The sequence below is a fragment of the Passer montanus genome, unplaced genomic scaffold (assembly GCF_014805655.1).
Source record: "Passer montanus isolate IOZ18808 unplaced genomic scaffold, ASM1480565v1 scaffold349, whole genome shotgun sequence".
NCBI lineage: Eukaryota > Metazoa > Chordata > Aves > Passeriformes > Passeridae > Passer > Passer montanus.
This window is the reverse complement of record NW_024368252.1, coordinates 1-24,889: the sequence shown is the minus strand read 5'-3', so window position 1 is coordinate 24,889 and position 24,889 is coordinate 1. Positions and strand designations below refer to the sequence as shown.

The following is a 24,889-nucleotide window of genomic DNA, read 5'->3' as shown; positions in this document are numbered from 1 at the left end:
GGAGCGGCCCGAGCCGCCGGGGCTGCTGGAGCTCTGCGGCGCCTGCCGGCAGCGCCTGAGCCCGCAGCGCGAGCCGCGCCTGCTGCCCTGCCTGCACTCCGTGTGCCGCCGCTGCCTCGGCGCCGCGCCCGGAGCCGCCCCCGGGGACGGCAGCGGTGAGGGGAGCTGGGGGAACTGGGGGGTACTGGGGGAACTGGGGCGTACTGGGGGAACTGGGAGCTCTGGGGGTTGCTGGGAGGTACTGGGGGTTACTGGGAACGCTGGGGGTTACTGGGAGCACTGGGGATTACTGGGAGCACTGGGGGTTGCTGGGAGGGACTGGGGCGTACTGGGAGCACTGGGGGAACTGGGGCATACTGGGGGAACTGGGAGCACTGGGGGAACTGGGGCGTACTGGGAGCACTGGGGGAACTGGGGGTTACTGGGAGCACTGGGGGTTACCGGGAGATACTGGGAGTTACTGGGAGCACTGGGGGAACTGGGAACGCTGGGAGCACTGGGGATTACTGGGGACACTGGAGGAACTGGGAGCACTGGGGGTACTGGGAACGCTGGGGGTTAGTGACAACACTGGGGGTTACTGGAGGTTACTGGGAGGTACTGGGGGTTACTGGGAGGTACTGGGGACACTGGAGGAACTGGGAGCACTGGGGGAACTGGGAACGCTGGGGGTTAATGACAACACTGGGGGTTACTGGAGGTTACTGGGAGGTGCTGGGATCGCTGGGGGTTACTGGGGGCACTGGGTTGCTCCAGGAGTTCCTGGGAGCTCTGTGGGGATGGGACACCCCTGTCCCTTCCCTGGGGACACTGTGACCCTGCTGTGGCACTGTCCCCTCCCTGGGGACACTGTGACCCCGCTGTGGCACTGTCCCCATCCCAGGGACACTGTGACCCTGCTGTGGCACTGTCCCCTCCCTGGGGACACCATTGTCCCCTCCCTGGGGGGCTCTGGTGGCTCCAGGACCTCCCTGAGGTGGCCTCAGTGGCCGTGGTGGCCCTGGGGCTCCTTCAGGGGCTGCCCAGTGACGAGCCAGCCTCGGTGACAGGGAGGTGACAAGGAGGTGACCCTGTCCCCTCTGTGCCCCGCAGTGTTCGAGTGCCCCGTGTGCCACCAGCAGTGTCCCCACGGTGACATCATGGAGAACCTGTTCCTGCAGGCCAGCCCGGCTGCCCCCAGCGGGCAGGTACCGCCTCGTTAGCGCTAATTACCGCTAATCAACCCTGGCTGGGGCTGAGGGATGTCCTGCCCAGCGTGTCCCTTGTCCCCAGAGCTGCACCAGCTGCGAGGACAACGCGGCGGCCACCAGCTTCTGCCTGGAGTGCGCCGAGCCACCATCCTCAGCCCCCCGTTCCTAGTCCCATTCCCCCATTCGCCCATCCCCATTCCCCCATTCATTCCCCCATTCATTCCCCCATTCTCTCCTTCCCATGTTCTCATTCTCATTCCCATTCCCCCATTCCCAATTCCCCTGTTCCCATTCCCAGTTTCCCATTCCCAATTCCCCCATTCCCATTCTCATTCCCATTCTCCCATTCCCCCACTCCCAATTCCCCCATTCCCATGTTCCCGTTCCAATTCCCCCATACCCCCAGTCTCAATTCCCCCGTTCCCATTCGCTGTTCCCATCCCCATTCCCCATTCTCCCATTCCCCCATTCCTATTTCCCCATTCCAAATTTCCCCAGTCCCCCATTCCCATTCTTCCATTCCCATTCCCATTCCTGTTCCTGTCACTGTGTCACCTGTGTCACCCCCTGTCACCTGTCTGGGTGAGTGCTGTCACTGTGTCACCCCCCGTCACCTGTCTGGGTGAGTGTTGTCACTGTCACCTGTGTCACCTCCCCGTCACCCCCTGTCCGTGCCCGTTACCGGGTGCTGACCCTGTCAGCAGATCCGTCCTGGTGCCATCCCTGGTGCCATCCCTGGTGCCACCCCACTCCCAGTTTCCCATTCCCCCATTCCCAGTCTCCTGCTCCCATTTCCCCATCCCCATATCCCCATTCCCTCATTCCCCTTCCCATCCCCATTCCCCCATTCATTCCCCCATTCCCTCCTTCCCATGTTCTCATTCCCATTCCCCTATTCACAATTCCCCCATTCCCATTCCCAGTTTCCCATTCCCAATTCCCCCATTCCCATTTTCCCGCTCCCAATTTCCCAATTCCCCCATACCCCCAGTCCCAATTCATTCCCATTCCCTCATCCCCATTCCCCAGTCCCCAGTCCCATTCCCCTATTCCCCCTATTTCCCCCATTCCCATTCCCCTATTTCCCCCATTCCCATCCCCATTCCCCTCTTCCCCCAGTTCCCCATCTCCATTCCCAATTCCCCCATTCCCATTCCCCTCTTCCCCCAGTTCCCCCATTCCCATTCCCCTATTCCCCCTATTTCCCCCATTCCCCTATTCCCCCTATTTCCCCCATTCCCATTCCCCTATTTCCCCCATTCCCATTCTCCCATTCTCATTCCCCTTCCCCATTCCCAATTTCCCAGTTCCTCCTATTTCCCCCGTTCCCATTCCCAATCTCCCATTCCCGTCTCTCCCCAGGCTCTCCCGCCGTTCCCGGTCCCGTTCCCGGTGCCGTTCCCGGTGCCGTTCCCGGCGCGTGCCCGGGGCCGTGCCCGGCGCACCCGCGGCAGCCGCTGTCGCTGTTCTGCAGCGCCTGTGACGCCCTGACGTGCCACGAGTGCCACCTGGGCCCGCACCTGCAGCACCCGTGAGTGCCCCGCCTCATTAGCTAATTAGCGCTAATCAGCACACTGCCCCCGCCTCCTCAGCGCTAATTAATTAGCGCCAGGGCAATCAGCCACCCCAAGGGGCTTAACGCAAGGGCAGCTGCTCAGCAGGGCCGCCCTTGGAGGTGGCTTTAATTAGTTAATGAGGCTGATTAATTACTGGAAAACACCTAGAGTTGGCCTGCTGGTTAATTACTCTTGTTGATTAGCTGCTGGTTTGATTACTGGTTTTATGATTGAGTTTGTTACTCAGTTGATTACTTAATTACTGATGCTATTACTGAGTTTATTACTGGTTTTATTGCTGGTACTGTTACTGAGTTTATTATAGGTTATTACTGATTCTGTTACTGATTTAATTATTAATTTAATTATTGATTTTATTATGGATTCTATTATTGACTTAATTACTTCTTTAATTACTGATTTGTTACAGATTCTATTACTGATTTAGTCACTGATTTTATCACTGATTTTTTACTGATTTTACTGTTGATTCTATTATTGATTTAATTACTGATTTAACGACTGATTCTATTCTTGATTTTATTACTGAGTTTGTTTATGAGTTTATTACTGATTCAATTGCTGATGTAATTACTGAGTTTGTTTATGAGTTTATTACTGATTCATTTACTGATTTAATTACTGAGTGTATTACTGATTCAATTACTGATTTAATTACTGAGTTTATTACTGTTTCAATTACTGATTTGATTTAACGACTGATTCTATTCTTGATTTTATTACTGAGTTTGTTTATGAGTTTATTACTGATTCATTTACTGATTTAATTACTGAGTTTATTACTGATTCAATTACTGATTTAATTACTGAGTTTATTACTGATTCAATTACTGATTTAATTGCTGAGTTTATTACTGTTTCAATTACTGATTTGATTACTGATTCAATTACTGATTCTATTACTGATTTAAATTCTGATTCTATCACTGATTTAATTACCAAGTTTATTACTGATTTTATTAAAGCTCGTTAGTTGGGAGGTGCTGAAGGGTTGGGAAAGGTGGGAATTAATTATCAGAGGGGATGTGGCTCAAATTGGAGAGAGCTAATTAGTCACTAATCAATTAACAAGGTAATTGGTTGCTTAAATTATTTTTAATCAATCTTAGTTGAGTTTTATTTATGGTTTTGCTGTTTTTTATTGGTTAAACTTGTTGGGGAATCAATAACTGCTTTGATTGCTTAGCTGAGTACATCTTTAATTAGCTTGATTACCTCATTAATTAGTTCACTTACGTGGTCATTAGTGGCATCAGAAGCACTTTTGTTGAGTAAGATCTAATTGAATTAATGTAATTAGGGGTTAAATGAGAGAATCTGTTACCTGGGACGTCTCGTTAACTAAAAACCCTTAATCTCCTAACTGAGTTAATTAGATAATTGATGCCTAATGAGGATTAATTAGCTTGTTAATGGGTAATGAGCTAATAAGCTTAATTTTTCTTTTCTCTCCCCCTTTTCTTCCACTTTTTCCTCCCTTTTTCCTTTCCCTTTTTTCCTTACCCCTCCTTCCTTTTCCCATTTTTCCTTTCCCTTCTTTTTTTTTATTTTATTCTTCTTTTTGTCCCTGTTTTGTTCTCCCTTTCTATCCCTTTCCCCTTTTCCCTCCCCCTCTTTTCCTACTTTTTCCCCACCTCTTTCCCCTCTCCCCCTTTTTTCCTTTTCCCTTCTCTTTTTCCTCATTTTCTTCTCCATTTTCTCCCCATTTGTTCCCATTTCCCCCATTTCTCCCCTTTTTTCTCCCCATTTCTCCTGATTCCCCCCCATTTTCCCCCATTTTCATCATGTTTTTCCCTATTTTCCCTCAATTATCTGCATTTATCCCCATTTTCCCCCTGTTCTTCCCCCTTTCCTCCATGATTTCCCCATTTCCCCCATCTTTTCCCCCATGCTTTTCCCTATTTTCCCCTCATTTCCCCCATTTCTCCTTTTTTTCTCCTGTTTTTCCCCATTTTTCCCCATTTTCCCCTCCTTTCCCCCATTTCTCCTCTATTTTTCTCCTGTTTTTCCCTATTTTTCCCCATTTCCCCCATTCTCCCCCATTTCTCCCATGTTTCTCCCCATTTTTCCTATTCCCCCCATGTTTCCCCCCATTTTCTCTGCATTTTCCCCAACATTCCCCATTTCTCCAACCCTTTCCCCTCCGTTTCCCCCATCTTTCCCCCATGATTTTCCCATGTTTTTCCCCTGTTTCCCCCATTTCCACCATGTTCCTCCCCATTTCCCCCAATTTTCCCATTTCCATCCATGTTTTTCTCCCTTTCCCCCCCATTTTCCGTTTGCCCCCATATCCTCCATGGTTTTCCCCATTTTTCCCATGTTTCCCCCATGTTGTTCCTATGTTTTTCCCATGTTTTCCCCATATTTTCCCTATTTCCCCCCTTTTCCCCCATTTTCCCCATTTTTTCCCCCCATTCCCCCATTTTCCCTATTTTTTCCCCCATTTTCCCCCATGTTCCCAGCTCGCAGCCGCTGGCCGACGCCGTCCGGCAGCAGCGCTCGGTGCTGTCGGCGCTGCTGCAGCGCCTGGCCGACAAGCACGCCGCGCTGCAGCGCCGCACCAAGGAGCTGCGCGCCTTGTGGGTGCCCCCCCGTGTCCCCCTGCATGTCCCCCCGTGTCCCCGCGTGTCCCCGCATGTCCCCTCCATGCGCCGTGTCCCCCGCGCAGCATGCGCCGCGGCACGGACGCGCAGAAGCGCCTGCAGGTGGAGGTGAAGCTCGCCATCCTGCAGATCATGAAGGAGCTCAACAAGCGCGCCAAGGCGCTGGTGGGCGACGTCCAGGTGAGCCCGGCGCCCTCCTCTCCCCGTCCCCGTGTCACCCACCCCGCGGTGACAGCGCTGTCCCCGCGTGTCCCCGCAGCGCGTCACCGAGGGCCGGCAGGAGCGGCTGCAGCGGCAGCAGCGCGCGCTGGGCCGGGCGCAGCGGCTGCAGGAGCACGTGCTGCGCTTCGGGGCGCGCGCGCTGCGCGGCCCCCACGGCACCGCCCTGCTGCTCTCCAGGAGGCTGGTGAGGGGGCTGCACCCCGGGGACCCCCAGGGGACACCCAAGGGACCCCCGGGGGAGGGGTGGCACTTGGGGACACGCTGCACCCCGGGGACACCCAAGGGACCCCCGAGGGAGGGGTGGCACTTGGGGACCTTTGTGGCTGGGACTCTGTGCTCTCAGAATGGAGCCAGCCCCACTTTCGGCTCCATTTTCTCCCCATTTCTCCCTGTTCTCCCTCATTTTCTCCCTGTTTTCCCCCATTTTTCTCCATTTCTCCCCATTCCTCCCCCTTTTCCCCCATTTTTCCCCATTTTCCCCTCATTTCTGCCAGTTTCTCTCCATTTTTTCCCCATTTCTCCCCATTTCCCCCCCCACGGCACCGCCCTGCTGCTCTCCAGGAGGCCGGTGAGGGGGCTGCACCCCAGGGACACCCCAAGGACACCCCAGGGACCCCCGGGGACACCCCAGGGACACCCCAGGGACCCCCTAGGGAGGGGGTGGCACTTGGGGACACTTGTGGCCTTTGTGGCTGCGACTCTGCCCTCAGAGTGGGGCCAGCCCCATTTTGTCCTCCATGATGTCCCCTGTGTCCCCACACTGTCCCCTGTGTCCCCAGTGTCCCCAATGTCCCCCCCAGGTGCGGGCGCAGCTGCTGGGGGCCCTGGGACACCCCAGGGACCCCCAGGGACACCCCAAGGACCCCCAGGGACCCCCAGGGACACCCAAGGGACCCCCAGGGACACCCCAGGGACACCCAAGGGACCCCCAGGGACACCCCAGGGACACCCCAAGGACCCCCCGGGGACCCCCAGGGACACCCAAGGGACCCCCGAGGGAGGGGTGGCACTTGGGGACACTTGGGGACCTTTGTGGCTGCGACTCTGCCCTCAGAGTGGGGCCAGCCCCATTTTGTCCTCCATGATGTCCCCTGTGTCCCCACACTGTCCCCTGTGTCCCCAGTGTCCCCAATGTCCCCCCCAGGTGCGGACCCCCGAGGGAGGGGTGGCACTTGGGGACACTTGGGGACCTTTGTGGCTGCGACTCTGCCCTCAGAGTGGGGCCAGCCCCATTTTCTCCTCCATGATGTCCCCAGTGTCCCCAATGTCCCCCCCAGGTGCGGGCGCAGCTGCTGGGGGCCCTGGGGGTGCCTGGGGTCCCTGGGGGTCCCTGATGTCCCCAATGTCCCCGATGTCCCCTGTGTCCCCAGGTGCAGGCGCAGCTGCTGGGGGCCCTGGCCCTCAGAGTGGGGCCAGCCCCATTTTCTCCTCCATGATGTCCCCAGTGTCCCCAATGTCCCCCCCAGGTGCAGGCCCAGCTGCCGGGGGCCCTGGGGGTCCCTGATGTCCCCAATGTCCCCGATGTCCCCTGTGTCCCCAGGTGCAGGCGCAGCTGCTGGGGGCCCTGGGGGTGCCCCTGGAGCCCCCCGAGCCGCAGGGGGAGCTGCGCTTCCAGTGGGACCTGCAGGGATGGACCCGGAGCGCCCGCAGCTTCGGTGAGGGACACGCCTGGGGACAGCTGGGGACAGCTGGGGACACTGGGGACACGGGGACATGGGGACACTGGGGACAGCTGGGGACAGCTGGGGGACCCCGGGGACAGCTGGGGACATGGGGACACTGGGGACACCAGGGACACGGGGACACCGGGGACACTGGGGACACCAGGGACACGGGGACACTGGGAACACGGGGACACTGGGGACACGGGGACAGCTGGGACACTGGGGACAGCTGGGACACGGGGACACTGGGGACAGGGGGGACACAGGGACACTGGGGACAGCTGGGACACTGGGGACAGCTGGGACAGCCAGGGGACAGGGACACAAGGGACAAGGGCATGGAGTGACAAAGGACAGGAGGGGTGAGGGTGGCGGTGACAGGGGGACCCAGGGAGGGGGTGACAGGGAGGGGGTGACAGTGTGGTGTCCCCTCCCCCGTGATGTCCCCACCCCTCCCCGATGTCTCCGCAGGTCCCTGAGGGGACATTCTGGGGGTGCCACCCCCGATGTCCCCACCCCTGTGACGTCCCCTCCCCCCGGTGTCCTGCAGGGCCACCCCCAGGCCACCGTGGTCACCGGGGGACAGGTGACACCCGAGCTGCTCCTGCAGGGTCCCCCCCCGCTGTCACCTCCCCCCCAGCTGTCACCTCCCCTCCGGCTGTCACCTCCCCCCCTGGAGCCCGCGGCGGCCCCGAGCCCCGAGCTGGGTGAGGGGACAGGGGACAGGGGAGGGGACAGGGGGATGGGGACATGGGAGGGGACACGGGAGGGGACAGGGGACAGGGGATGGGACAGGGGGACATGGGAGGGGACACGGGGATGGGGACATGGGAGTGGACAGGGGATGGGGACAGGGGAGGGGGACAAGGGATGGAGACGGGGAGGGGGACACGGGACAGGGAAGGGGACATGGAGACACAGGGAGGGGGACAGGGGAGGGGACCCACAGGAAGTCCCTGATGTGGCATTTGTCACCAGCCACCAGCCCTGAGAATGGTGTCACCGGAGAGAGGACGTGAGTGTGGGGTGTCCCTGTCCCCTGTCACCCCCGGGACTCCCTGTCCCCTGTCACCCCCTGCCACCCCAGGGACTCCCTGTCCTTTGTCACCCCCAGCCCAGTTCCTCCTGTCCCTTGTCACCCCCTCTGCTTCCCGCTGTCCCTTGTCACCCTCATGGTGTCCCCTGTCCCAGGGGTGACACGTGTCCCCTGTCCTAGAGGTGACATCTGTCCCCTGTCCCCTGTCCTAGAGGTGACATGTGTCCCCTGTCCCAGGTGTGACATGTGTCCCTTGTCCCAGGGGTGACATCTGTCCCCTGTCCCAGAGGTGACATGTGTCCCCTGTCCCCGGGGTGACGTGTGTCCCTGTCCCAGGGGTGACACGTGTCCCCTGTCCCAGGGGTGATGTGTCCCTGTCCCAGAGGTGACACGGTGACATGTGTCCCCTGTCCCAGGGGTGATGTGTGTCCCTTGTCCCAGGGGTGACATCTGTCCCCTGTCCCAGGGCTGACACGTGTCCCCTATCCCAGAGGTGACATGTGTCCCTGTCCCTGTCCCGTTGTGCAGGAGGAACCCCAGCAGTTCCCCCCGGGAGGAGAAGCTCGTTAAGAAGCTGCTCATTAAGCGGTAATTAGAGCGTGGGGGAGGGACCCTGGCCCCCCTGTGTCCCTTGTCACCTGTCACCCTGGCCAGGGCCACCTGCAGCCCCTCCCATCCTGTCCCTTGGCCAGGACGTCCCTGTCCCCTGGCCTGGGGTCCCCCCGTGCCAGGAGCCCTGTCCCCAACACCCTGAGCCTTGTCACTGTCCCTGTCCCTGTCCCCAGCCTTGTCACTGTCCCTGTCCCCAACACCCTGAGCCTTGTCACTGTCACTGTCACTGTCCCCAACCTTGTCACTGTCCCTGTCCCCAACACCCTGAGCCTTGTCACTGTCCCTGTCCCTGCCCTGTCCCCAACACCCTGAGCCTTGTCACTGTCACTGTCCCTGTCCCCAACCTTGTCACTGTCCCTGTCCCCAACACCCTGAGCCTTGTCACTGTCCCTGTCCCTGTCCCCAGCCTTGTCACTGTCCCTGTCCCCAGCACCCCTGAGCCTTGTCACTGTCACTGTCCCCAACACCCTGAGCCTTGTCACTGTCCCTGTCCCCAGCCTTGTCACTGTCCCTGTCCCAGCCCTGTCACTGTCCCTGTCCCCCTGTCCCAGAGTTCCCAGTGACCCCCATCCCCCTGATCTCCTGGAACCTCCCCCCCCAGAGTTTTGGGGTCCCCCCCTGACCCCGCTGTCCCCAGGAGGGGCCCCCCCGAGCCCCCGCGCGGGCCCCGGCTCCCGAAGCAGCCGCGGGTGAGCCTGGAGCGCCTGGAGCTGGACCTGGAGCTGGACCCGGCGCAGCCGCCCGTGTTCCGCATCTTCCCGGGCCCCTCGGCCCAGGAGTTCAGCCTCATCGTCATCGAGCAGGGCGCCGCGGGGCCCGAGGGGACAGCGGGGACAGAGGGGACAGCGGGGACACCGGGGACAGAGGGGACACCAGGGACAGAGGGGACACCAGGGACAGAGGGGACAGCGGAGACAGCGCAGCCGCACGGAGCCCTCCTTGTCAAGGTGAGTCACCCCCGTGTCCCCTCCATTGTCCCCAGTCTCTGTCCCCACCCAGGTGAGTGTCCCCAGTGTCCCTCCCCACCCTGTGTGTCCCCTCCCCACCCTCTCCAGTGTCCCCCAGTCCCTGTCCCTGTGTCCCCCCTGCCTGTGTCCCTAGTCCCTGACCCTGTCCCTGTGTCCCCTGTCCCTGTCTTGTGTCCCCTGTTCCTGTGTCCCCTGTCCCCGACCATGTCCCCTGTCCCTGTGTCCTCTGTCCCTGTCCCGTGTCCCCCATCCCCTGTCCCTGAACTTGTCCCCTGTCCCTGTCCCCATCCTCTGTCCCTGTCTCTGTCCCTGTCCCTGTCCCTGTGTCCCCTGTCCCTGTCCCCATCCCCTGTCCCTGTCCCCCCTGCAGGAGGAGCAGCAGGAGTCGCTCATCGGGGACACCGGGGACACCAAACCCGTGGGGCTGCTGCCGCCTGCCCCGGGGGAGCCGGGCCCTGCCCCGGCCTCCTCCCCTGGCCCGGCGCTCCCGGGGGTCCCGGGGGTGCTCCCAGGGGTCCCGGGGGTGCTCCCGGGGGTCCCGGGGGGGCTCCCGGGGGTCTCGTGCTGCCGCGTGTGCGGCCAGGCCGGGGCCGTGGTGATGTGTGACCGCTGCCAGCGCTGCTTCCACCTGCACTGCCACCTGCCCGCGCTGCAGGACGTGCCCAGGTACGGGACCCACTGCCCCGTGTCACCCCCTGTGTCACCCAGTGTCCCTGGGATCCACTGCCCCGTGCCACCCCCTGAGTCACCCAGTGTCCCTGGGATCCCCTGCCCCGTGTCATCTCCCTGAGTCACCCAGTGTCCCCAGGATCCCCTGCCCCATGTCACCCCTGAATGTCCCTGGGATCCCCTGCCCTGTGTCACCCCCTGAGTCACCCAGTGTCCCCAGGATCCCCTGCCCCGTGTCACCTCCTGGGCCCGGGATCCACTGCCCTGTGTCACCCCTCGAGTCCCTGGGATCCACTGCCCCATGCCACCCCCTGAGTCACCCAGTGTCCCTGGGATCCACTGCCCTGTGCCACCCCCTGAGTCACCCAGTGTCCCCAGGATCCACTGCCCCATGTCACCTCCTGAGTCACCCAGTGTCCCCAGGATCCACTGCCCCGTGTCACCTCCCTGGGACCTGGGATCCACTGCCCCGTGCCACCCCTCAATGTCCCTGGGATCCACTGTCCTGTGTCACCCCTGAATGTCTCTGGGATCCACTGCCCCGTGCCACCCCGAGTCCCCCAATGTCCCTGGGATCCACTGCCCTGTGCCACCCCCAATGTCCCTGGGATCCCCTGCCCTGTGCCACCCCCAATGTCCCCAGGATCCACTGTCCTGTGTCACCCCCTGGGACCTGCTTGGCTCCCTGGCTCCAATGTCAGCTCCCTGTGGATCAGCTGGGAGCTCTTGGATCCTGGGATCTCCTGTCCCGGATCTCTCTGGGAATCCCCCCCGACCCCAAACCTCATGGGGGTCCTGAGGTGCTGATCCCATGGGATTCCATTCCCAATCCCATTCCTGATCCCCCAGTCCCCTGGGATCCCTCAATCCCTGGGATCCCAGATCCCCAGTGGTCTCCAGGCACCAATCCCATGAGATCCCATTCCCAATCCCAGATCCCCAGTGGTCTCCAAGCACCGATCCCATGGGATCCCATTCCTGATCCCTTGATCTCAGATCCACGGGGATCCCCAGCTGCCGATCCCATGGGATCCCATTCCCAATCCCAGATCCCCAGTGGTCTCCAGGCACCAATCCCATGAGATCCCATTCTCAATCCCAGATCCCCAGTGGTCTCCAGGCACTGATCCTGTGCGATCCCATTCTCAATCCCATTCCTGATCCCTTGATCTCAGACCCATGGGGATCCCCAGCTGCCGATCCCATGAGATCCCATTCCCAATTCCAGACCCCCAGTGGCCCCCAGGTGCTGATCCCATGGGATTCCAATCCCAGGCCCCCGGGGTCTCTGGGCACTGACCCCATGGGATCCTGCTCCCGATCCCTTGATCCCAGACCCCTGGGGATCCCCGGGCACTGATCCCATGTGACCCCCTTCCCAATCCCTTGATCCCAGCCCTGTGGGGTCTCTGGGCACTGATCCGATGGGATCCTGATCCCAGCCCTGGATCCCCAGCTGCCGATCCCATGAGATCCCATTCCCAATTCCAGACCCCCAGTGGCCCCCAGGTGCTGATCCCATGGGATTCCAATCCCAGGCCCCCGGGGTCTCTGGGCACTGACCCCATGGGATCCTGCTCCCGATCCCTTGATCCCAGACCCCTGGGGATCCCTGGGCACTGATCCCATGTGACCCCTTCCCAATCCCTTGATCCCAGACCCCTGGGGATCCCTGGGCACTGATCCCATGGGATCCTGATCCCAGCCCCGTGGGGATCCCTGTTCCTGATCCCCTGTGACCCCATTCCCAGTCCCTCAATCCCAGCCCCAAGGGGAGAGATCCCTGGGCGCTGATCCCCTGTGACCCCGTTCCTGATCCCATGGGGATTCCCATTCCCAATCCCTCAATCCCAGCCCCATGGGGATCCCTGTTCCCGATCCCCCGTGACCCTGTTCCCAATCCCATGGGGATTCCCATCCCGGTTCCTGGTCCCAGTGCCCTGGGGATCCCTGGGTGCTGATCCCCCGTGACCCTGTTCCCAATCTCGGCCTCCCAGGGGTCCTCGTTCCCGATCCCCTGTGACCCCTTCTGCTCCCACAGCCCCATGGGGATCCCCGATCCCTCAATCCCAGCCCCCCATGACCCTGTTCCTGTCCCTCCCGTGACCCCGTTCCTGATCCCTGCCCCATGGAGATCCCCGATCCCTCAATCCCGTCCCCTGTGACCCTGTTCCCGCCCCGCAGCCCCGAGTGGACGTGTTTGCTGTGCCAGGAGCTGCCCCCGCCGCTCCCGGAGCCGGAGCGGGGCCCCTCCCTCAAGCTGAGCCCCCAGGACCAGCAGGTGAGGCCGGGCCGGTCCCGACGGGTCGGTCCCGTGGGATCCCCTCCCGCGGGATCTCAGCCCCGACCCTGACCCCGACCCCGCAGCGCTGCGAGTTCGTCCTGCTGGAGCTGCTGTGCCACGAGCCCTGCCGGCCCCTGCAGCGCCTCTGCAGCTCCCCGGTGAGCCGGGGGATCTGGGGGGGATCAGGGTGGGATCAGGGCAGGGATCAGGGCAGGGATCAGCCCCGTTTGGGATCAGGGCTGGGATCAGGGCAGGGATCTGGGCTGGGATCAGGGCTAGGATCAGCTCCCCGGTGAGCTGGGATGTGGGGTGGGATCAGGGCTGGGATCAGGGCAGGGATCTGGGCTGGGATCAGGGCTAGGATCAGCTCCCCGGTGAGCTGGGATGTGGGGTGGGATCAGGGCTGGGATCAGGGCAGGGATCTGGGCTGGGATCAGCTCCCCGGTGAGCCGGGATCCATCGGGGGGATCTGGGGGGGATCAGGGGTGGTACCAGGATAAGGGGCGGGATCAGGGCGTCTGGGATGGGATCAGGGATAGGATCAGGGTGGGATTGGGTGGGGTCGGGGTGGGATCAGGATCAAAGGGTGGGATCAGTTTACGGGATCAGGATCAGGGGTGGGATCTGCCCCGTTTGGGATCGGGGGTGGGATCAGCCCTGCCTGGGATCAGGGGTGGGATCTGCCCTGTTTCCTTCGATCCCAGCCCCGTGGGGATCCCCAATCCCTTGATCCCAGCCCCATGGGGATCCCCAATCCCTTGATCCCAGCCCCATGGGGATCCCCTTTCCCTCAATCCTGTCCCCCGGTGACCCTGTTCCCGATCCCCCGTGACCCTGTTCCTGATCCCAGCCCTGTGGGGATCCGCAATCCCTCAATCCCAGCCCCCCGTGACCCTGTTCCCGTCCCTCCCGTGACCCGTTCCTGATCCCAGCCCCGTGGGGATCCCTGTTCCCAATCCCCCGTGACCCTGTTCCCGTTCCTGTCCCCCGTGACCCCGTTGCACTCCCGCAGCCCCATGGGGATCCCTGTTCCCAATCCCTCGATCCCAGCCCCGTGGGGATCCCCTTTACCTCGATCCAGCTGGGATCAGGGCCGGGCCCAGCCCGCTGACCGCGCTGCCGGCGCTGCCGGGCCCAGGACGGCCGCGACGCCATGGACCTGACGCTGATGCGGGCGCGGCTGCAGGAGAAGCTGAGCCCGCCCTACCGCAGCCCCGAGGAGTTTGCCCGCGACGGCTGGCGCCTGCTGCGCCAGTTCCACCGCCTCACCGAGGTCTGCGCGCCCCGGGGGCGGCTCTTTGGGGGTTTTTGGGGTGGCCAGCCCCCCTGGAATGCCCGTGTCCCCTGTGACCCTGTTCCCGCCCCGCAGCCCCGAGTGGACGTGTTTGCTGTGCCAGGAGCTGCCCCCGCCGCTCCCGGAGCCGGAGCGGGGCCCCTCCCTCAAGCTGAGCCCCCAGGACCAGCAGGTGAGGCCGGGCCGGTCCCGACGGGTCGGTCCCGTGGGATCCCCTCCCGCGGGATCTCAGCCCCGACCCTGACCCCGACCCCGCAGCGCTGCGAGTTCGTCCTGCTGGAGCTGCTGTGCCACGAGCCCTGCCGGCCCCTGCAGCGCCTCTGCAGCTCCCCGGTGAGCCGGGGGATCTGGGGGGGATCAGGGTGGGATCAGGGCAGGGATCAGGGCAGGGATCCCCCCAGGACAAGGCGGACGTGCAGTCCATCCTGGGCCTGCAGCGCTTCCTCGAGAGCCGCCTCAGCGCCGTCTTCGGCGACCAGAAGTTCTCCAGGCTCCTGCTGGACCCCGAGGAGGCCCTGGAGGGGTCCCCGGGCTCCTGACTGCCCCTGCTGGGGGGTGAAAGACCTCCCAGCACCCCGATCTCCCCTCCCAGGACCTCGATTTGCCCTTCCAGGACCTTGATTTCTCCTTCCATGACCCCAATTTCCCCTCCCAGCCCCCCGATTTCACCTTCCAGGACCCCGATTTCCCCTCCCAGGACCTCGATTTCCCCTCCCAGCACCCCATTTCCCCTCCCAGCACCCCGATCTCCCATCCCAGCACCCCAATTTCCCCTCCCAGGACCCCGATTTGCCCCCACTGCGGGTCCTGGTTCCCCCCAGAGCCCCCCAGGGTGTGGGGGTGTCCCTGTCCCCCCTTAGCCGGGGGTCACCTGGGAAAATAAAACCCTGGCTTGGTCTCCTGGGCTCTGCCTCATTTCTGGGCGGGGTTTGACCTGGATTTCCTGGGTTCTGCCCCATCAGGGCCAGGCCCAGCCCCGTTTGGGATCAGGGCTGGGATCAGGGCCGGGCCCAGCCCCGTTCGGGATCACAGCTGGGATCAGGGCCGGGCCCAGCCCGCTGACCGCGCTGCCGGCGCTGCCGGGCCCAGGACGGCCGCGACGCCATGGACCTGACGCTGATGCGGGCGCGGCTGCAGGAGAAGCTGAGCCCGCCCTACCGCAGCCCCGAGGAGTTTGCCCGCGACGGCTGGCGCCTGCTGCGCCAGTTCCACCGCCTCACCGAGGTCTGCGCGCCCCGGGGGCGGCTCTTTGGGGGTTTTTGGGGTGGCCAGCCCCCCTGGAATGCCCGTGTCCCCCCAGGACAAGGCGGACGTGCAGTCCATCCTGGGCCTGCAGCGCTTCCTCGAGAGCCGCCTCAGCGCCGTCTTCGGCGACCAGAAGTTCTCCAGGCTCCTGCTGGACCCCGAGGAGGCCCTGGAGGGGTCCCCGGGCTCCTGACTGCCCCTGCTGGGGGGTGAAAGACCTCCCAGCACCCCGATCTCCCCTCCCAGGACCTCGATTTGCCCTTCCAGGACCTTGATTTCTCCTTCCATGACCCCAATTTCCCCTCCCAGCCCCCCGATTTCACCTTCCAGGACCCCGATTTCCCCTCCCAGGACCTCGATTTCCCCTCCCAGTCCAGGACCTTGATTTCTCCTTCCATGACCTCAATTTCCCCTCCCAGTACCCCGATTTACCCTTCCAGGACCCCAATTTCCCCTCCCAATCATGGGTGGGATCAGGGGTGGTACCAGGATAAGGGGCGGGATCAGGGCGTCTGGGATGGGATCAGGGATAGGATCAGGGTGGGATTGGGTGGGGTCGGGGTGGGATCAGGATCAAAGGGTGGGATCAGTTTACGGGATCAGGATACACCCCATTTCCCCTCCCAGCACCCCGATCTCCCATCCCAGCACCCCAATTTCCCCTCCCAGGACCCCGATTTGCCCCCACTGCGGGTCCTGGTTCCCCCCAGAGCCCCCCAGGGTGTGGGGGTGTCCCTGTCCCCCCTTAGCCGGGGGTCACCTGGGAAAATAAAACCCTGGCTTGGTCTCCTGGGCTCTGCCTCATTTCTGGGCGGGGTTTGACCTGGATTTCCTGGGTTCTGCCCCGTTTCAGGGCTTGGATTTCCTGGAATTTCCCCCATTTTGTATTTGGATTTCCTGGATTCTCCCCAATTTCAGTGCTTGATTTGACCTGAATTTCCTGGATTCTGTCCCATTTCTGTGCTTGGATTTCCTGGATTCTGCCCCATTTCGGGGCCGGGATTTCCTGGGTTCTCCCCAGTTTCAGTGCTTGATTTGACCTGAATTTCCTGGATTCTGCCCCATTTCTGTGCTTGGATATCCTGGATTCTGTCCTGTTTCAGGGCTTGGATTTCCTGGAATTTCCCTGATTTCAGTGCTTGGATTTCCTGGATTCTGCCCCATTTTTTTGCTTGGGATTTCCTGGAATTTCCCTAATTTCAGTGCTTGGATTTCCTGGATTCTGCCCCATTTCGGGGCCGGGATTTCCTGGGTTCTCCCCAGTTTCAGTGCTTGATTTGACCTGAATTTCCTGTATTCTGCCCCATTTTTTTGCTTGCATTTCCTGGGTTCTCCCCCATTTCCGGGCTGGATCCACCCCGTGCCCCCCATTTTCCCTCCTGCTGCCCCTCCACGTCCATCCCCGCCCCCTGAGCTGAACTGGGAGCACTGGGAGGGGAAACTGGGCCCAGTTCACCCCCGGGCCCGTAAAGATGGCGGCGCCCCTGAGCAACATGGCGGCGCCCATTGGGAGAAAGGGCCTCGAGCCCCGCCCCCGGCGCAGGATTGGCTGGTGGCAGCCGGGGAGAGCCGAAGTGCTCCGGAAAGAGCTGAGTGTGAAGCGCGGGAGAGACAAACGCAGCGGCCGCCGGAAAGAGCCGAGGGGCGGAGATCGGCGCTTTTCGGAGCGCCTCGCCCCGCCTCCCGTTCCGGAAGGACCCGAAGTGCTCCGGAAAGAGCCGAAGCGGCATCCAAGCGCCGGAACGAGTCGATTTCCTTCCGGAAGAATCCGAAGCGCCCTCGGGTCCGCCCGAAAGCTCCCGAGGGGCCCCGAACCGCCCCTTCCGGAGACCCCCGAGCCCCTCCCCCTGCCTTCCGGAGATCCCCGAAGCGATTCCGGAGCTTCCGGAAGCGGCTCCCGAGCGGCGCCGGCGGGCCCCGAGGCCGTTCCGCCACCCCCGGAACGGTTCCGAAGCAGCTCCGGAAGTTGCCAGGCGACTCCGGAGTTTGCCGAGAGGTTCCGAAGCCGTGCGGAGGTTCTCGAAGCGACCCCAGAGACCCACGAAGCGGCGCCGGAGATTGCCCGGAGGTTCCGCAGCGGTTCCGGAGAGTCCCGAACCTCCTCCCCCTTTCCGGGGATCTCCGGAAGGTTTCGAGCGGCCCCGGACAGCCCCGAGACCGTTCCGAAACGGTTCCGAAGCGGTTCCGGAGATCCTCGAGGCGGTTCCGGAAGTCGCCAAGCGACTCCGGAGGCCCCCGAAGCGCTTCCGGAAACTCCCGAAGTTGTACCGAAGCAATTCCGGAGCTCCCCGAGCCCTCTGCGGAGCTTCACGAAGCGATCCCGGAAGTTGCCGAGCGGTCGCGAAGCGGTTCCGGAGAGTGCCGAGCGGCTCCGGAAGTTGCCGAGCGGCTCCGGAAGTTGCCGAGCCGGCCGGCCCTCAGCGCTCGCCCCCGGCCCCCGTCGCCCCCGGAGCCCCCGACCCGGAGCCGCCCCCGGCCCGGCCCCGCTCCCTCGGCCCCGGGGGGGGCCCGGACCCGCCCCGGCCCCGCCGCCCCGGCCCGGCAGGATGATCAAGCTGTTCTCGCTGAAGCAGCAGAAGAAGGAGGAGGAATCGGCGGGCGGCACCAAGAGCTCCAGCAAAAAGGCCTCGGCCGCGCAGCTCCGCATCCAGAAAGGTCTGAGGGGAGGCGGCGGGCGCGCAGCGGGCCCGGCAGGGCCCCACGGGGCCGGTGAGGGCCGCGAGCTGGGGCCAGCAGGGCTGCGAACTGGGGCCAGTGAGGGCCTTATACTGGGGCCAGTAAGGGTCCCAAACTGGGGCCAGCAGGGCTGCAAACTGGGGCCAGTGAGGGTCGTACACTGGGGCCAGTAAGGGCCTCATAGTGGGGCCGGTAACGGCCACAGACTGGGGCCAGGAAGGGTCCCAAACGGGGGCCAGTAACGGCCACCGACTGGGACCAGTAAGGGCTGCACACTGGGCCCAGCAGGGCCTCAGGCTGGGCCCTGTAACAGCCACAAACTGGGGCCAGGAAGGGCCTCGAACTGGGCCCAGGAAGGGCCTCATACTGGGCCAGTAACGGCCACAGACTGGGCCCAGTAAGGGCTGCACACTGGGACCAGCAGGGCCTCAGGCTGGGCCCAGTAACAGCCACAAACTGGGGCCAGTAAGGGCCTCATACTGGTCCCAGTAAGGGCCTCGAACTGGACCCAGTGAGAGCTGCACACTGGGGCCAGCAGGGCCTCAGGCTGGGCCCAGTAAGGGCTGCACACTGGGACCAGTAAGGACCACAAGCTGGGCCCAGTAAGGGCTGTACACTGGTCCCAGAAAGGGCCCCATACTGGTCCCAGTAAGGGCCCAAACCAGGCCCAGTAAGGGCTGGACACTGGGGCCAATAAGGGCCTCAAACTCAATAAGGGCCTCATACTGGGGCCGGTAACGATCACCAACTGGACCCAGTAAGGGCTGCACACTGGGGCCAGTAAGGGCCTCGAAGTGGTCCCAGTAAGGGCCTCGAACTGGTCCCAGTAAGGGCCTCAAACTGGGCCCAGTAAGGGCTGCACACTGGCGCCAGCAGGGCCTCAGGCTGGGCCCAGTAACAGCTGCAAACTGGGACCAATAAACCCCTCATACTGGGCCCAGTAAGGGCTGCACACTGGGACCAATAAGAGCCCCAAACCAGGCTCAGCAGGGCCGCGAACTGGGGCCAGTAAGGGTCCCAAACTGGTCCCAGTAAGGGCCTCGAACTGGGGCCAGTAAGGGTCCCAAACTGGGGCCAGCAGGGCCGCGAACTGGGGCCAGTAAGGGTCCCAAACTGGTCCCAGTAAGGGCCGCGAACTGGGGCCAGTAAGGGTCCCAAACTGGGGCCAGCAGGGCCGCGAACTGGGGCCAGTAAAGGCCTCATAGTGAGGCCGGTAACGGCCACAGACTGGGGCCAGGAGGGGTCCCAAACGGGGGCCAGTAACAGCCACCGACTGGGACCAGTAAGGGCTGCACACTGGGACCAGCAGGGCCTCAGGCTGGGCCCAGTAACAGCCACAAACTGGGGCCAGTAAGGGCCTCATACTGGTCCCAGTAAGGGCCTCGAACTGGACCCAGTGAGAGCTGCACACTGGGGCCAGCAGGGCCTCAGGCTGGGCCCAGTAACAGCTGCAAACTGGGGCCAGTAAGGGCTGTGAACTGGGGCCAGTAAGGGTCCCAAACTGGGACCAATAAGGGCCTCATACTGGGGCCGGTAACGATCACCAACTGGACCCAGTAAGGGCTGCACACTGGGGCCAGTAAGGGCCTCGAAGTGGTCCCAGTAAGGGCCTCGAACTGGTCCCAGTAAGGGCCTCAAACTGGGCCCAGTAAGGGCTGCACACTGGCGCCAGCAGGGCCTCAGGCTGGGCCCAGTAACAGCTGCAAACTGGGACCAATAAACCCCTCATACTGGGCCCAGTAAGGGCTGCACACTGGGACCAATAAGAGCCCCAAACCAGGCTCAGCAGGGCCGCGAACTGGGGCCAGTAAGGGTCCCAAACTGGTCCCAGTAAGGGCCTCGAACTGGGGCCAGTAAGGGTCCCAAACTGGGGCCAGTAAGGGTCCCAAACTGGGACCAATAAGGGCCTCAAACTGGGGCCAGTAAGGGTCCCAAACTGGGACCAATAAGGGCCTCAAACTGGGGCCAGTAACGGCCACCGACTGGGCCCAGTAAGGGTCCCAAACTGGTCCCAGTAAGGGCCGCAGACTGGGCCCAGCAGGGCCGGCAGTGCCGGGTCGTTAACGGCGCTGGGGGGGCTGGGACCGGTTCCAGCAGCGCCACACTGGGACCAGTAAGGGGCGCAGACTGGGACCAGTAAGGGGCGCAGACTGGGACCAGTAAGGGGCACAGACTGGGACCAGTAAGGGTTACATACTGGGACCAGTAAGGGGCACACACTGGGACCAGTAAGGGTTACATACTGGGACCAGTAAGGGGCACAGACTGGGACCAGTAAGGGTTACATACTGGGACCCAAACTGGGGCCAGTGAGGGCCTTATACTGGGGCCAGTAAGGGTCCCAAACTGGGGCCAGTGAGGGCCTTATACTGGGGCCAGTAAGGGTCCCAAACTGGGGCCAGCAGGGCCGCGAACTGGGGCCAGTAAGGGTCCCAAACTGGGGCCAGCAGGGCCGCGAACTGGGGCCAGTAAGGGTCCCAAACTGGGGCCAGCAGGGCCGCGAACTGGGGCCAGTAAGGGTCCCAAACTGGGGCCAGCAGGGCCGCGAACTGGGGCCAGTAAGGGTCCCAAACTGGGGCCAGCAGGGCCGCGAACTGGGGCCAGTAAGGGTCCCAAACTGGGGCCAGTGAGGGCCTTATACTGGGGCCAGTAAGGGTCCCAAACTGGGGCCAGTGAGGGCCTTATACTGGGGCCAGTAAGGGTCCCAAACTGGGGCCAGTGAGGGCCTTATACTGGGGCCAGTAAGGGTCCCAAACTGGGGCCAGCAGGGCTGCAAACTGGGGCCAGTGAGGGTCGTACACTGGGGCCAGTAAGGGCCTCATAGTGGGGCCGGTAACGGCCACAGACTGGGGCCAGGAAGGGTCCCAAACGGGGGCCAGTAACGGCCACCGACTGGGACCAGTAAGGGCTGCACACTGGGCCCAGCAGGGCCTCAGGCTGGGCCCTGTAACAGCCACAAACTGGGGCCAGGAAGGGCCTCGAACTGGGCCCAGGAAGGGCCTCATACTGGGCCAGTAACGGCCACAGACTGGGCCCAGTAAGGGCTGCACACTGGGACCAGTAAGGACCACAAGCTGGGCCCAGTAAGGGCTGTACACTGGTCCCAGAAAGGGCCCCATACTGGTCCCAGTAAGGGCCCAAACCAGGCCCAGTAAGGGCTGGACACTGGGGCCAATAAGGGCCTCAAACTGGGGACAGGCAGGGCCCCATACTGGTCCCAGTAAGGGCCCCAAACTGGTCCCAGTAAGGGCCTCAAACTGGGCCCAGTAAGGGCTGCACACTGGGACCAATAAGAGCCCCAAACCAGGCTCAGCAGGGCCGCGAACTGGGGCCAGTAAGGGTCCCAAACTGGTCCCAGTAAGGGCCCCAAACTGGTCCCAGTAAGGGCCCCAAACTGATCCCAGTAACAGCCACCAACTGGTCCCAGTAAGGGCCTCGAACTGGGGCCAGTAAGGGTCCCAAACTGGGACCAATAAGGGCCTCAAACTGGGGCCAGTAACGGCCACCGACTGGGCCCAGTAAGGGTCCCAAACTGGTCCCAGTAAGGGCCGCAGACTGGGCCCAGCAGGGCCGGCAGTGCCGGGTCGTTAACGGCCCTGGGGGGGCTGGGACTGGTTCCAGCAGCGCCGCACTGGGACCAGTAAGGGGCGCATACTGGGACCAGTAAGGGGCGCATACTGGGACCAGTAAGGGGCACAGACTGGGACCAGTAAGGGGCACAGACTGGGACCAGTAAGGGGCACACACTGGGACCAGTAAGGGGCACAGACTGGGACCAGTAAGGGGCGCATACTGGGACCAGTAAGGATCACATACTGGTTCCAGTAGGGCTTTGGTGAGCGCCCCAGTATGGCACCAGTGGGGGTCAGGTGCTGGTCCCAGTATGGGCCCAGTATGGCTCAGTGATTCCCAGTATGGCCCAGTTTGGCCCAGTATGGCCCAGTATGGGCCCAGTATGGCCCCAGTGTGGCGCCAGTATGGCTCCAGTATGGCCCCAGTGATTCCCAGTACAGTCCCAGTATGGCCCCAGTGATTCCCAGTACAGTCCCAGTATGGCCCCAGTGATTCCCAGTACAGTCCCAGTATGGCCCCAGTGATTCCCAGTACAGTCCCAGTATGGCCCCACAGTGTCCCTGTGTCCCTCAGTGTCCCATTGTCCCCTCAGTGTCCCCATTGTCCCCTCTGTGTCCCCAGACATCAACGAGCTGAACCTGCCCAAGACGTGCGAGATCGATTTCTCGGACCAGGACGATCTGCTGCACTTCCGCCTGCTCATCTGCCCCGACGAGGTCAGGGACACCTGGGGACACCTGTGTCACCTCCTGGGGACATGGGGACAGCTGGGGACACACCTGGGGACATGGGGACGCACCTGGGGACAGCTGTGTCACCTCCTGGGGACATGGGGACACACCTGGGGACATGGGGACACCCCTGGGGACACCTGGGGACACACCTGGGGACACACCTGGGGACACCTGTGTCACCTCCCGGGGACATGGGGACAGCTGGGGACAGCTGGGGACACACCTGGGGACAGCTGGGTGGCATTGGGACAGCTGGGGACACCTGTATCACCTCCCTGGGGCACCTGGGGACAGCTGGGGCACCTCCTGTCCCCTGTGTCACCTCCCTGGGGCCTCCGTGGGGCCCCTTGCTCCGTGTGCCCCGATGGGATGGGAACGGTCCCTTCCTGTCCCCCCTGTCCCCTCTGTCCCTGTCCCCTCTGTCCCTGTCCCCTCTGTCCCTTCCTGTCCCTGTGTCCCCCGTGTCCCCCAGTGACATTTTTCTGTCCCCAGGGTTTCTACAAGGGCGGCAAATTCGTCTTCAGCTTTAAGGTCAGTGCTGGGCCACCAAACATTGACACCTGGGGGGGCTGTGGCCACCTGCTGGTGGCCGTGGTGGCCCTGCTGACCCCTGACCTCTGCCCACTGACCCCTGACCACTGACCTCTGACCACTGATCACTGACCTCTGACTACTGACTGCTGACCGTGGCTGTGGCCGTGGCTGCGGTGGCCGCAGTGACCGCTGACCACTGGCTGTGGCCGTGGTGGCCGCAGTGGCCGCTGGCTGTGGCTGTGGCCGTGGTGGCCGCAGTGCCTGCTGACCACTGGCTGTGTCCGTGGCCGTGGTGGCCGCGGTGGCCGCAGTGACCACTGCCCGCTGACCGTGTCCGTGGCGGTGCCGCAGGGAGGACTGGAAGCCGGTGCTGACCATCAACTCCATCATCTACGGCCTGCAGTACCTGTTCCTGGTGAGGGACACCGGGGACAGGGGACACCGGGGGGCTTGGGGACACACCTGGGGCGTTGGGAACATGGTGGGGGGCACGTGGTGGCCTTGGGGACACACCTGGGGGGCTTGGGGACACCTGGGGACATGGGGACACACCTGGGGACACCTTGGGGGACACCTGGGGGGGTTTGGGGACAGCTGGGGGGGCTCCAGGGAGGTCCCAGGGGGGTTTTTGGGGCGTCTGGCGGGAATTCTGGGATTTGGGGGGTGGGAAGGGTTTTTGGGGGCATTTCAGGGAATTTTGGGGTTTCCCCCCCCATATATTGGGGTCCCCCTGTCCCCAGATGTCCCCCCAGGACCCGGACCCCAAACAAGGGCTCGGGGGATTTGGGGTGGATTTAGGAAATTGTGGGATTTGGGGGGACATGAAGCGATTTTTGGGGGTTTTAGGGAATTCCGGGATTTGGGGTGACCCGAGGGGATTTTGGGGTTTTCCTCTGGGGAGTTCTGACCCCAACCCTCCCCCCAGGAGCCGAACCCCGAGGACCCCCTGAACAAAGGGAGCCCCAAAATGGGACCCAAACCCCAATGACTGAGGGGATTTGGGGCGGTTTTAGGGAATTCTGCATTTCGGAGCGGTTTTTAGGGGATTGTGGGATTTGGGGGGACATGAAGGTATTTTGGGGCTTTTAGGGGAATTTTGGGGTGCCTCTGACCCCAAATGTCCTCACAGCACCCAAACCCCAAACAACGACTGAGGGAATTTGGGGCGGATTTAGGAAATTCTGCATTTTGTGTCGATTTTAGGGGAATTCAGGGATTTGGGTCACTTTTAGGGGAATTCAGGGATTTGGGGTGACCCGAGAGGATTTTGGGGTTTTCCTTTGGGGATTCTGACCCCAAACCTCCCCCCCAGGAGCCGAACCCCGAGGACCCCCTGAACAAAGGGAGCCCCAAAATGGGGCCCAAACCCCAATGACTGAGGGGATTTGGGGCGGATTTAGGGAATTCTGAATATTTTAGGGAATTGTGGGACTTGGGGTGTCGTGAAGGGATTTTCGGGGATTTTATGGAAATTTTGGGATCTCCCTGACCCCAAATGTCCTCACAGAACCCAAACCCCAAATGATGACTGAGGGAATTTGGGGCGGTTTTAGGAAATTCTGTGTTTTGGGGCGGTTTTAGGGATTTGTGGGATTTGGAGCGGTTTTTAGGGAATTGTGGGATTTGGGGTGACCCAAAGGGATTTTGGGGTTTTCCTTTGGGGGGTTCTGACCCCAAACCTCCCCCCCAGGAGCCGAACCCCGAGGACCCCCTGAACAAAGGGAGCCCCAAAATGGGACCCAAACCCCAATGACTGAGGGGATTTGGGGCGAATTTAGGAAATTCTGGATGTTTTAGGAAATTGTGGGATTTGGGGGACATGAAAGGATTTTGGGGGCTTTTAGGGGAATTTTGGGATCCCCCTGACCCCAAATGTCCTCACAGAACCCAAACCCCAAACAGTGACTGAGGGGATTTGGGGTGGATTTAGGAAATTCTGCGTTTTGGGGCGGTTTTAGGGAATTGTGGAATTTGGGTCAACATGAAGGAATTTTGGGGGGTTTTAGTG

At 62.0% G+C, this 24,889-nt stretch overlaps 2 protein-coding genes across 2 annotated transcripts in view; both read left to right on the top strand.

The window, feature by feature from the left end:
• TRIM28 (tripartite motif containing 28) overlaps positions 1 to 14,862 on the top strand; it is a 15,752-nt gene extending 890 nt beyond the window's left edge. The window contains exons 2-18 of the mRNA XM_039715757.1: positions 7 to 155; positions 1,093 to 1,187; positions 1,255 to 1,351; positions 2,553 to 2,721; positions 5,230 to 5,346; positions 5,436 to 5,550; positions 5,630 to 5,776; positions 7,133 to 7,247; positions 7,676 to 7,963; positions 8,235 to 8,271; positions 8,821 to 8,880; positions 9,542 to 9,851; positions 10,243 to 10,538; positions 12,726 to 12,822; positions 12,909 to 12,983; positions 13,964 to 14,098; positions 14,521 to 14,862. Of these exons, the coding sequence (XP_039571691.1) occupies positions 7 to 155; positions 1,093 to 1,187; positions 1,255 to 1,351; positions 2,553 to 2,721; positions 5,230 to 5,346; positions 5,436 to 5,550; positions 5,630 to 5,776; positions 7,133 to 7,247; positions 7,676 to 7,963; positions 8,235 to 8,271; positions 8,821 to 8,880; positions 9,542 to 9,851; positions 10,243 to 10,538; positions 12,726 to 12,822; positions 12,909 to 12,983; positions 13,964 to 14,098; positions 14,521 to 14,658 (2,440 nt within the window). The 3' untranslated portion in view covers positions 14,659 to 14,862. The remainder of the gene's footprint in view (positions 1 to 6; positions 156 to 1,092; positions 1,188 to 1,254; positions 1,352 to 2,552; positions 2,722 to 5,229; positions 5,347 to 5,435; positions 5,551 to 5,629; positions 5,777 to 7,132; positions 7,248 to 7,675; positions 7,964 to 8,234; positions 8,272 to 8,820; positions 8,881 to 9,541; positions 9,852 to 10,242; positions 10,539 to 12,725; positions 12,823 to 12,908; positions 12,984 to 13,963; positions 14,099 to 14,520) is intronic.
• A 2,169-nt stretch (positions 14,863 to 17,031) lies between these two features.
• Positions 17,032 to 23,884, top strand: UBE2M (ubiquitin conjugating enzyme E2 M). Its single transcript, XM_039715759.1, has 5 exons — positions 17,032 to 18,019; positions 22,235 to 22,329; positions 22,840 to 22,941; positions 23,216 to 23,296; positions 23,807 to 23,884. The coding sequence occupies exons 1-5, from the start codon at positions 17,911 to 17,913 to the stop codon at positions 23,867 to 23,869; spliced, it is 450 nt and encodes a 149-aa protein (XP_039571693.1). The 5' UTR covers positions 17,032 to 17,910; the 3' UTR covers positions 23,870 to 23,884.
• The last annotated feature ends 1,005 nt before the right edge of the window (positions 23,885 to 24,889 follow it).

Coding starts and splice junctions, on each gene's coding strand:
- UBE2M (XM_039715759.1), top strand. CDS start 17,911: ATGATCAAGCTGTTCTCGCTGAAGCAGCAGAAGAAGGAGGAGGAATCG. Junction 18,020..22,234: donor GCAGCTCCGCATCCAGAAAG/GTCTGAGGGGAG, acceptor CTGTGTCCCCAG/ACATCAACGAGCTGAACCTG. Junction 22,942..23,215: donor GCCACCTGCTGGTGGCCGTG/GTGGCCCTGCTG, acceptor CGCTGACCGTGT/CCGTGGCGGTGCCGCAGGGA.